Here is a 12,322-nt window from a genome sequence, read left to right on the forward strand (position 1 = left end):
TGTAGTTTAATTTTAATACATGTTCTCCATCCTGAGAAAAACATCACAAGAACATTTGAAAAGCACAATTTTCAATGGAGTGGGTCTTTAAGCGTTCATGAAAGTTTGACTCTTCATTCACTTTAAATTGTGTGTCTAGGTGCATTGTGTGTTGCTAGAGGGTTTTGAAGCAGCCCAAAGAGCTGCCTAAAGGAATATTCCGGTTTTCATACATTCTTACTGTTGCTTCATTGGTTTTTTCACCAATAATGACTTTTGTATGGAGTTTTTTCCAAGTCTCTCCCATAGGTAAGCCGTTCTCATTAGTCACCGCACAGCTAAAAGTGTGAAATTTGTTCACATTTGACCCATTTCCTGGAGGAGCAGTGAGTTGCAGACGCAGCCGAGCTTAGTTTAACCCCCCCAATCCAAATCCTCAGTGCTGGCTGTCGAGCAAGGAGTCATTAGGTCTCATTTTTACAGTCTTTGGTATGACCTGGTTGTGGATTGAACCCACTTCTTATGTTGTGTATAAAAAGTACATCAACAACTGCTCCAATGTTTTTTTTTGTTGTTGTTGTTTTTTCTTCTCTGACCACTTGTATCGTCCTGTATGTCTGTTTTTGGTTACCCCCCCAGCAGCAGATTATGAGGGACCGATGGATGAATGTGGGCTATGAGGAAGAGGAACTCAAGCCCTACATTGAACCTCAGCCAGATTATAAAGACCCCAGAAGGACAGGTATGCAGCTAAATATCCAAAAACGTCTTGATTTACTTTTTATAGTCCAGTTGGACTCTTGCCACGCTTCTGTGACTTTTCATGGGACTCCGATGTTTACATTTCTAATTCTAAACTCTTTTTGTGCAGACGTTATGCTTCAAATGGGATATTCTCAAGAGGAGATCAAAGATTCGCTTGTGAACCAGAAGTACAACGAGGTGATGGCCACGTACCTGCTTCTGGACTACAAGAACTCTGAGGTACAGGCTGTCCCTCACACACAGCTGCTTTCCTTTCTGCTGAAGACGGATGTAAAGAAAGCTCAATTGTCTGTTTAGCAAAGTCTTTTGTCTTTAATACTAGCATCACAGAACATCCATGTTTTTGCTGGAAACACTTTCATTTTCCCACAATATTTATTTTAGACTTGTCTGTTTATTATGCCCACAGCACAGTCTCTCTTTCTTTCTGGCCCATTTATTGACATTTAAAATGTCTGGTCTTTTTGTCCCGCCCCCTCCAGCTTGAAGAAGGTTGTATCAAACCACGGCCAGGAAGTGATGCAAGCACCATCAACGCCTCCTCTCCATCTCACAAGGTATAGTCGGCACGAATGACGTCCAATCTGAATGCCATAGCCATAGCCCCAAGCGTTCTTCTGCAACCACTGACTGTTCATGAGAACCAGAGTGCGTGAGGGTGACGCTATTGAAAGTTGTTCACTTCCAGCTCCAAACTAATGGAGACAATTCAGTTGTTGGAGTCAGATGTCGTCAGAGATTGTTCTGGGTCAATCTGAGTTGGCGTTTCTATGAAAACCACGCTTGCCAACCAGGAGTGAGCTTGTTGGAAGGCCACACTCCTATCACTTTGGGAAAATCTGGGTATGTCCGAATTTCCACCCTAACCCCTATATAGTGCACTATATAGGGCGTTTGCCATTTTGTAGTGCTGTCCGAATCTACAATTCATGAATTGCGTCTGAACAATTTTTGCCAAAAAAAATGTATTTAAATGTTGTTGTTTTAAGAAATCAACGTTTTTATCTTAAGAAGACAGTGGATTCAATCTTTGCAAAACGCTCATATTAATTAGATTTTAACTTCGTGAAATTGATGATCCACCGTTTAAAAAAAAAAAAAAAGTAGTAAGCACAGTGTCCAAATTGCTTTTGAAATTCACGGCACTACAAAGTGCCGCACTATATAGTTTTTTAGTAGTTAGGGGTTAGGGTGGGAATTCAGCCATAACCTCTGTCAATGAAACTTTTATGGAGACATTTGATTGGCCAGTTTATAACTTGAATAACTTGTAATAAAGAAAAACATCATGAAAAAGGAGCAGAAACACGTTAGAAATGGTATCAGAGCAAGAATGGTCATTGCGACACTTATAATGACTGAATAATAGTTATTTCTCTATAGAAGTCTATGGGAGTTTGACTTCTTTGAGCCAGCGGATACTTCCTGTTTGGAACGCGAGGGGGAGGGGTCACAGTGCAGTTCTCATACATGTCTGCAACATAAAACATTCCCAAGGGTTCTGTGGATAACCTCTGACACTTTTCACACATGGTTCTTTAGAGCTGCACAGCTTTATTTTTTTTCAAACAAATTCTTTATCCTGCTGTCATAAAGTCACTACAATGTCAAATCAGACTAAATTTTGCCCTACTTTTCTCCAAGGTACAACGCAGCGTATCTTCCAACCAGAAGGCTCAGAGCCGCAGACCCACCGATCAGGGTGAGATTGATGTTTTGGATTGGAAAGAGTAAAGCTGCAGTGGGCTGTGAAAAGGAAAAGAGGATGACGGAAAAATAAACAGAGATTTGTAACACAAAAGAAACATTTTACCAAAAGACGTGAAGAAAAAAATGAGGAGTTGATGAGATTCTTTTTGTCGTTTTTTTTTGGTAAATGTAACAAAATTGCAGGAAGGAGATGGAGGTTTTGTTCTCTAAAGTACACTCTTTCCTTCTGTTTTAAGTGTCCTCCTATTCCAAGAGAGGAGGTCCCGGGGATAGTCGGTCTGCAGCGGAGGATTCTGGGAAGAAAAGTGTATCAGGCAGCTCCACGACCAAGGTGCCAGCCAGCCCTCTGGTGTCTTCAGACCGCAAGAAGAGCGCCACGCCTTCCACTGTAAGCTTTGCCATTTACTATATTATTGTGTGCACATCAATCATTGTATAATAACACTGCAAACAACCATCCCCCTTACAAATGAGGGATTTTTTTTTTTAAATAAGCAAAAACGGGGTAAGAAAAAAGGTCTTGCCAAGACTTTTTATTTTAAGAAAAAAATTCTAGTCACTTTTCTTAAACAAAAAAATATTTTGCTTTTTTTTTTTTTTTTTTTTAAAAACCTTTCTTGAGAAGATTATTTTTCTTGCAAGTCAGAAAATAATATATGTTTTTCTATCTTCAGTCTTTGCAGTGAACTTAGCTGTTTGCTGTCTGATGATATTAAAATCTCCACTGTAGACAGATTTCGTTAATGTCACATTGACTGTTAATTTTGGGGAATCAAATATCCTTAACATTTCTTCAAAACACCTTAACTCACCATCTTGTAAAACAAAAACATCAAAAACAGAACCAAAGAAACATAGAAGAGTTAAATCTCAAAAAGTCGATTAAAACTGAAGCAGTTGGGGGCAAGATGGCAAAAAATAGCAGTAGAGGCTCCTGCCAACTAAGAGATTAAAAAAAAAGGAAAGAAGTGATTTTAAAAAGTCACTGTGATTTATTAAACTTGAGTTCAACATCTTTTTCTAAGAAGGTAATTACTGTTTTTTGTCAGGAACTGTGTAAATGATCAAGAGTAATAAGTTACAAACCCCTGACATGGAAGTGGTGTAAAGAACAGAAGAATCATTAATTTAATAGTTGTGACGCATGTTAGAATAACCCGTAACCTCATTGCAACACCGAGAGGGAGAAAAAGGAAGCAAACATGCATAGATGATAAAAACTTTAAACTATTTCAAGTTTGGCACATAGTTCTAAGTCTTTTTCTTTTTTCTTTTAAGCATTTAACCTTCACGTGTTTTAGTGTGTATATCGTGGGGGTTATGCTCTAAAACTAACCTGTGATAGGTGAAATCCATGAAGTGGCTCGCAGAATGCATTCAGTTTGCCAAATCTACATGAATCTTTACTGGACGTGTTTTTCTACAAATGTTTGAACTCTAAAAGTTTAACTAAGAGAGAAAAGTAGGAAAATGTCGATGTCTGAGAAAAACTCTATAGAGTATGTAGTGAGGATTTTTTACAGCGTTAAAACGTCTGTAATTCTACTTAACACCTCTGCAATAAACAAGGGAACGCTGTATTTTTGCCATTGCTAACTTGTTGTTTGTTTTGGGTCACTACAGAATAGCATCCTTTCCACTGGTACCAGTCGCAGTCGGAACTCTCCGCTGACTGACAGAGCCACGCTCGGCCAGGGTATCCAGAACGGCAAGGACAGGTACGAGAAATTTACCCCCAGTTTAAAAAAAAACAACAAAAAAAGGTTTCTAAATACGAGGACAGCTCCACCCACATCCAGTCATTGGTACAAATGCTAGGTTGTTTCTGAAAGCGAGGCTGTGCTTCCTTGCTGACGTGCACATAAAACCAGGAACACACTCACTGTGGTTTGTGAATGGAGCCGTCCCACAGCTGTCTCACTGATCGAATCCCAGACCTTGGCTGGTATTCTCCAGAGCTCTGCCAGCTGGCTAATGGAGGCCCACAGCCCTCTTTGGAGAGGAGATCCCTCCTGAACATAAAATTCAGGCTCTCTGGGGAATTTAGGTCAAACCTCTAGTAGATTACAGATTAGCCTTGATGGTTACACGGAGGCCCTCCAGTCTCCAGATGAAGAGAAGGGAACATACACCAACATTTTCTTTTTCAGTTACATCCGTTATAGGAGAAAAATACACATTTTTCATGAAATATTGTCATAAACAACAAAATGAACACAACAGCATTCTTTAAAAAGATGCATTAAAAAAGTACCCTTAGACCAAGATATTTGGTTTTTCCTTGTGACATCTCATGCAGTGACCGTTCTTTGGTTCCCTGGATTTGCTCCTATTTTACCCTTCCTGGTACAAAATTTATAATCGATAATTCTTCCAAAATCTGTTAATTCCCGTTGCAGCTCATTTACCTTTCAGTGCCGAAGCTTCAGCTCCAGTGTTGACGATCTTTCGCCAACCGTAACCGACAAACGTTTACGTAGTTCCAGCGAATCCTGAAGCGGAGAACAGCAGTCCTGTACTGATGTCCAACTCTACTTAACATAAATCAGCTGAGTCTGGTGTGGCGAAAAGCGGCTTTGCGGCATTTATGCAACAGTTTACGTTAGTAACGTGTTGGATCTTGCCACTTTTCTCCGCGTCAGAATCAGCTGATTCACATCGATTGTTTAAACGGTCGGAGTTACGATGTGTCAAAGAATGTGTGTTATTTAGATGTCGCAGGCGACATCACAGGATTAAAGGGTTAATATGAACTGAAGTCAAAACAAAACGTTTTCCCTCATTTTAAAATAGGCCTTAGACTATTTTGACTCTCCCGTGACCTAGATATTCATTTCTGCAGATAACGTCTGTACTTGCATAACCCAAAATTTGGATTTGAACAAAATCGATTCATTAAATCCGTCCTTTTGTATGTAATTTATGAAACAAAATTTTATGAAAAAAATCTTGTTTTTCTCTAAAAAAACAAAACAAAGCTTTTCATGTGAGAATTTGCCACTTTAAAAACCAACATTTTAATGTTAGAATACTTTGCATTAAAATTCATGGGAAAACATATTTTTGTAACCAGACAAATCAAATTCCATTGATCTGAAATCAAAGTGATTCAACAGTTATGCAGTGAAGCCCCGCCCCACAAACCCACACTTTTCCCGACACAAACACACATTCTCACTCATGCTTAACCAGTCATACGCTTTATGTGCTCTTTCATAAGCATTAAACGTTAAGCCAATCCATAACCCTACTCTCCAGGTTTCATGGTTCATTTGGCTATGTTGCCTGTTCATGGATGCGTCTCAAATGCCCCTCTTTGTCCACAGCACTAGAAATCACCAATAAATGATTCTGGTTCTTAAAAGAAAAAAAACCGAATCAGCTGATGAAGGCGGTCATTTGAGACGCTGCTTTTGTTTTTGAGGACTGTGGGTCTGTGAGCTATCTGTTGATGTAGTGGTCATCATTAACTTTGATTTTCAAGTACATTGACTGATCATCATTAATGCTTTGAAGTTTGGGCTGTTTTACGTGTTCTTCTCAGCCATCCTTTCTTTTTTTTCTTTTTTAAACTGTCTGCTCTTCTCTAATTCTCTTCCTTTGGCCTCCTTTTATCTTTCTAGAGTCTAAATCATTCACTTTTTCCTCAGCTCTTCATTTCTCTCAGTGTCCTTTTACTAATCTTTCTTTAAATTCTCTATTAATTCACTCTCCCTCTAAGGAGATTAGAATGACTTGTGATGGAAAGTTGACTTTCACTGCCTCTGTATGTTTGCCTGTTAATAGGCTTATTCCAAATATCAACACTCGTATGGCCATGCAAAGGTTTCAGCATACGTGCTGCCACACGGCCGGCCACTTGAGTCGTTTTCCGTCAGCAGCCATGCTAATTCCAGCTAAAGCCGGAGCATTTGTTTACTTTTGAACGAGGGCTTGTTGGCTGGCTTTGCTAAATGTCCTCCTTTTTCTCCTGAGATATCTCTTCCTCTCTCCGTCTCCCTCTGGTACCACCCTCCGCTGTCCCTTCTCTGTGCTGCCACTGTTGCTCCTTTGTTTTTGTTTTTTACTGTGTGGACAAAGTCAAGTCAGTAATGTGCACAGCCTTGTAACCATGGAAACCTTGCTGACTTGCAGGGTTTCCAGGAAGTAGTTTGAAGTTTAGACTTTATGGATGGGGTTAAATAGTTAGAGGAGAGGAAACGGGAAGTATTCCTTGATAATAAAGAAAAATGACATTTACTTGCTGCAATCTGTTAGTTTTTTTGTTGTTTTTTAGGATTTAAAGAATCATGAAGATTGATGTATGATTACAAACTAGTAGAAAAAGACCCACTCTGATCATCTGTTGATCTATTTTAAAAGCGTTCCCAGTCGTCTTTTAGTTATGGTTTTGTCAATCTTTAGCCAAAAAACCGATGTCACTTTCTAGGACATGGTTTCTGCAGAGCGGCAGGAATTTCATCTCTGAATCGGGGACCAAAGCAACCCCCCCCCCCCAATTTTTTAAACTGCATTTTTTTTTTTGTCTGCTCCCGATTCACAACAATTTGAATAAAGAAATACTCTGAAATACAATTTTAAGCTCAATTTTCTTTCTCAGTTTATCCATCAACAGAGAAATTCCACTTTTATTACCATTTTCATCAGAGTGGATCCTTAAAGTCACATTCTTTGCTGAAGTCGGAGCAGTTGTTTGCCCGAAACACAAATTGTTGCTTTTCACATTCCTGAATGATTTTGTCCAAAAAAAGGTTTTGTTTGTGCGTGAAATTTGTCTCATGTTAGTAGAAAAGTGTGATAGTTGGTCTTTGTCTAACCTTTGTATTTCCTTGTCGATCCAGAAAAATGTAAGGATAAGTTTGTTGTTGAAGTTACAAAGACGACAAAGACCTTCCTTCTCTTTGTTCAGTGACAGCACGTGTTTTTTCCTGTTCTCCTGCTCCTCCTCTCTTCCTTATCATGGACTGTGTTTGTAAAGTGCTGCTTCTAACCATACTCCACCTCACCTCCCTGCCCACCCTCACACAAACCCCGCCCACTCTGTGTCTGTGTACGAACGTGTCGGCGTGTTTGGTCTGAATGGTGTCGGGCGGGGGGCGCTCCTCCTCCTCCTCCTCCATTCCCTCCCCTACCCAGCCTAAACACTCCGGGCTCCCGAGCCTCCACTGCCTCAGCTGCTGCCGTCCTCTCCTCCTCCTCCTCCTCTTCGCGTCCCCGCCACTACAAGTCCTTGTCCTCCTCCAACCATCCATGCCAATCTGACCTGCACGCACCACGGCCCAGGCAAGTCTCACTCTGTGCTACTCCAAGACACACAAACAGAGAGATGAAGATAGAACGATGTAAACAATCAACTGCTGGATTGTAGCACCTGCTTAATCATTGATATTTGTCATTGTTTTCATCAAATACCAATAATTATTAAATTAGCCCTTTTCAACCTAAAGGGATGCAGTTCAGTTTATTGGCATGTGGTTTTACTACAACAAACCTTCACTCAGGCCTTTACACAGTTGTCAGGGTTTCCAGGTTTTTCCTTGTTGGTTGTCCTTTTGTATGAACTTGTACTGTTGACTGTAAATAAATGAACTGACTCCTCCCCCCTCGCGTTCAAAACAGGAAGTACCTGCTGGCTCCAAGAATCCCAAATCCCATGGACAGAATAACCATTCTTGCTCTGCTACCTTTTTTTTTTTAAGTTATTCAAGTTACAAACTGAGCAATCAGAGGCCTCAAAAGTATGTGGTCTCATATAAATGGCGTAAATGGTAAATGGCGTATACTTATATAGCGCTTTTCTACCTACAAGGACAACGCGCTTTTACAGTCACCGACCCATTCACCCAGTCACACACACATTCACACACTGGTGGCCGCTCCGCCGCCTACCACCAGAGGCAAGGTGGGGTTCAGTGTCTTGCCCAAGGACAGTTCGACTCATGGGCGTGCAAGGCGGGAATCGAACCTGCAACCTTACGATCATGGGTCGACCAGATTCTACGGTGCCCGCTTTCAAGTGGTAGAGTTGTGGACTTCCAACAAGCTCACTCCTGATCGGTTGCCATAGAAACATTGACCCAGACTAACCCGGACCAATCATTGCTCAGTGACGTCTGGCCCCAATGTGATGACGTCCGTATTGCAAAAAAACGGCGACTGAATTGACTTCATTCGGTTGGAGTAAGCCATTATTTATGGGAGGCATAACACTCACTCCGTCCAGTTCTTTTATGCAGTCAATGACTTAAACATGTGGCCTTTTTTATTTTTATGATTTTAAGACTGCATGGCACACCCTGGTTTGTGTCCTTATAAAAATAAGGTTTACCTCCAATGTAAAACATGTCTTCTTTAAAAAGTTTTTCTACCTGAAAACCTTGGATTAAAGTGCGGCTCCTCCCTTACATTTCACAACCAGGAAGCTAAAACCTGCTTTGCTAAGTTTCATCTTGTGTACATGTATGACTTTTGGGTTAAAACTTATTACAAATTTCTACACGTCATTCATAAGCCCTCCTGTTACCTAGCAACAGCTATGGGCTTAATGGTAGGGTTGAGAAAGTGAGGGACTGCAATCGGTCGCATTCTGAATGCATGTTTGCTTGTTGAACCATTATTGAGTAGTCTAGCAGCTCAGAAGAAGATAAGCAAGTTTTTCAGTTCACTGTATCTCTGGTTGGCTGTTTCCTTTACCATAGGAGCGAAAAAATGTCCATGCGGAGCAGGTTCAGAAACCCCCTGCTGAACTGTGGGTGGTCCACTCTTTGGCTGAATTGTCTGGCTTGGATTTTTTGTTTGTATCTTCTCTAAAAATCTGAAAAAACTTCAGAATATATCTACCTTGATCTTAGATCTAAACCCAATTTTTTGTTGAACGAAAGCGGAAAAAGATGAGTATCTGATGTGCAAGTATGCTGTAAAGAATGTCAGCTATAATATTGACCTTACTTCTTACCAAAACCATCTTTAAATTCATCATCTAATAGAAAAACAACTTTTTTTTCATGTTCCAAAGTTTCTGATGAACCGTTATTTAATTGTGTTAAGATTCAAAGCTTCTTCCTTTTTTTTTTTTTTAAAGTACAGTTTGATTACTTCTCCACCCTTACCTGACATCTGAAGCTGAAAGGAATGTAGATAATGTGAAAAAACAACACAACCTTTCTTTATATAATTGTAAGATCTGTTCTTCCTTTGTGTTTTATATTTGCTCCTGGCATGTTTTGAAGTCCGGAAGCATTGTATTTCAAAATTCATCAAGAGAAAATTCCCTGTAGCAAGATTTCTAGTTCATAGCCAGAAAATACCTTTGAAGAGCAAATCTTCTCTATAAATGTGTCACGATGGAAACCCTTTGTGAGACTTAACTGCTGCATGTCTGTTGTCTTTGTCAGACGTTTGTGTTTGGAATCTGTCACGGTTTTGATTTGCTCTTCTGTAATGCTTGGCGATTTTTTTGTAAAGGGCTACTTTTAGTATTTCCTACTTCATTCCATCAATAATGCTTCTAATTTTGTATTGTGAATGTCCTAAACCCTAAAGCAGAATTTAGTCTCAACGTCCACACAAAGGTCAGACTTCTTTTACCTAAAAAACAGATGAAAACACATTCTTGGACAAATCTCCAGACGACTCCTCTGATAGACTGAAAGTGGCCCTCTGCTCTTTGTGCTTTTGTCTGCTCCATGTTCAAGTCTCGTTCTGTTGCATGCGTCGTTCAGCAGAGATCTTGGGCTGTTCAGGTCCTGGTTGGGAGCTCCGGAGCGAAGGTATCGCCTCAACAACACTTGGACTTTCCCCTGAGTGATGACTGCTTTCTCAGCTCCTGACCTTTGCCCTTACCGCCCATCCGTCCATGCCCCTGTCAGAAACCATGAATGATTTCTAAATCACTTGTTAAAGAAGCTGTTGGAAAAGTCCTCCACAATAAAAAGAAACATGCAAACCAACAAGAAATAGAAATGAAAAAGAAGTCAAATTGGAAGATTTATGCAGAAGGAAATATGTCACCTAACAAAATGGTTTAAATATTTAAGAAAAACCTGGAAAAGATGATAAAATTATAAAAGCCAAAACGGTAACGAAAACATCAAAATTAAATTGCAATTAAGAGCTAATAATTCCATTTCATAAAACTTAAGTTTATGCAAAAGCAGGACAATAGTATTATTAATCAGTGCAGCAATGGGGGGATGCTCAAAGGCCCCAAACTTCAATTTAATAATCAAGTAAAAAATAATTGAAACTCAAAATGACGTGCCTGAATTACAGATGTGATCACTTTTTTAGTTTCTGAATTTTGTGTTAGCGTATTTTCCGGACTATAAGTCGCACCGGAGTATAAGTCGCACCAGCCCAAAAATGCATTATAAAGTAGAAAAAAACACAGATAAGTCGCACTTTGATGGGAAATTTATTTAAAAAATCTGAGACCAAGAACCTTGAAAGGCAACTTAAAATAACAGGGGGTTAGAGAACAGGCTAAATAGCTACATGACGCACAACAAACTGAGTACGTGCCTGCTTTATTAACATAAAACCACTGCGTGAGTGGGACTTGGACTTTAAAGGGCTACTGGTAAGCTCAATGCTGGACTCCTTTTTTTAATATGTCACGTTGTTGTATTGGGTTAAAAGAAAAAAAAATAATTACCGGTAAATGTTCTAAAATGTTATACAAATGTTTGTATTAAAATGATACATATTTGTTAACCTGAAAAAAGATAATTATTAGTAAAATACTACTTAAATTAAAATAAATTGTATTTAAGTGTGGGAGCATGTAGGTCACAAACACACTTGACAGTATGAAAGTACCACTAAGTACCACTCCGAGCCTGGAGCGCCCTCTTGCAGTTGTCAGTGAAAATAACGAACATGTGAAATTATTCAACAATGTAATTTATTTCAAATATAAGTCGCTCCGGAGTATAAGTCGCACCCCTTGCCAAACTATGAAAAAAAGTGCGACTTATAGTCCGGAAAATACGGTAAATAAACATCTCAGTCATTCACCTCACCTTCTCCATACTAACTGGTTAAAAGTGCAGAAACAAATTTCCCACATAGATGCAGACATGCAGTCATTCCTTTCAGGGCTCTTTGACAACCTTCACATTTTTCCCCACTAATATTCCCAATTTGGCCGTCTTTGTCCTACATCTGGTTCTTAAGCCCCTTTTTGTGCACAGAGTGCTTTTGCATTAAGTTATGGACTATTTTTTTAGGGGGTTTAGCATGATGCCTCACAGTAGATTTTTTCTTCTTCTCTCTTTTGTAACGAAAGCAGCCAGGAATTGGATCATGTTGTTTCCCAGAGAAACAGAAGAGATTTAAAAATGAAAGAAAACTGTGAAAATGTTCGTGTGTGTCTGACAAAAGTGTATAAAGTGTGTATTGAAGAATTTCACAGCCTTAAAACATCTAGAATCCTACTTTGCCGTTTCCCCGCCACGGATTATTTTTATGAAGTAACCCCCACTATAATCCAGAGAACACTGGAATGATTCTTAGCCATTAGGCTATCATCAGGCTAACATGACATCAAATATTTTGTGTGTTCAGTCTTTATTATGTATGTCATCCGTGTATCTTTTGTTTTCCGTTTTTTATGTTAATTACTTATATTCAATGTTTTTTTCTTTGAATTTCTTTTGCGTTTTAGCCCGCTATCTCGTTTGCTGCACCTGTCTCACATCTTGGTCCAAAAAGGTCTTAGAGCAGCAACTAGTTGTTGTCTGTAATGTTAGAACAGCGGGCTGGCTGTGATTTTACTTGAGGGAGGAAAGCAGCAGATGCTGAACAGATGTGGAAGAAAAGAGAAAAGATGTTTCAGTGCTTAACTTTTTTTTTTTGCTCCTTTTCCCCC

The 12,322-nt window shown here is 39.5% G+C and overlaps 1 protein-coding gene across 25 annotated transcripts in view; it reads left to right on the top strand.

Moving 5' to 3' along the window:
* Nucleotides 1-12,322, top strand: part of mark2b (MAP/microtubule affinity-regulating kinase 2b) — a 53,538-nt gene that overhangs the window by 31,887 nt on the left and 9,329 nt on the right. For 8 of the 25 annotated variants that reach the window (XM_011487411.4, XM_078936044.1, XM_078936042.1 and 5 more), the window contains 7 exons: nt 619-721; nt 851-963; nt 1,227-1,301; nt 2,389-2,446; nt 2,691-2,842; nt 4,078-4,172; nt 7,591-7,737. In XM_011487411.4, the coding sequence (XP_011485713.1) occupies nt 619-721; nt 851-963; nt 1,227-1,301; nt 2,389-2,446; nt 2,691-2,842; nt 4,078-4,172; nt 7,591-7,737 (743 nt within the window). The remainder of the gene's footprint in view (nt 1-618; nt 722-850; nt 964-1,226; nt 1,302-2,388; nt 2,447-2,690; nt 2,843-4,077; nt 4,173-7,590; nt 7,738-12,322) is intronic. The other 17 variants (XM_078936048.1, XM_078936055.1, XM_078936052.1 and 14 more) reach the window with 3 other exon arrangements.

The sequence above is a fragment of the Oryzias latipes genome, chromosome 18 (assembly GCF_053564925.1).
Source record: "Oryzias latipes strain Hd-rR chromosome 18, Olatipes_Hd-rR_3.1".
Classification (NCBI taxonomy): domain Eukaryota; kingdom Metazoa; phylum Chordata; class Actinopteri; order Beloniformes; family Adrianichthyidae; genus Oryzias; species Oryzias latipes.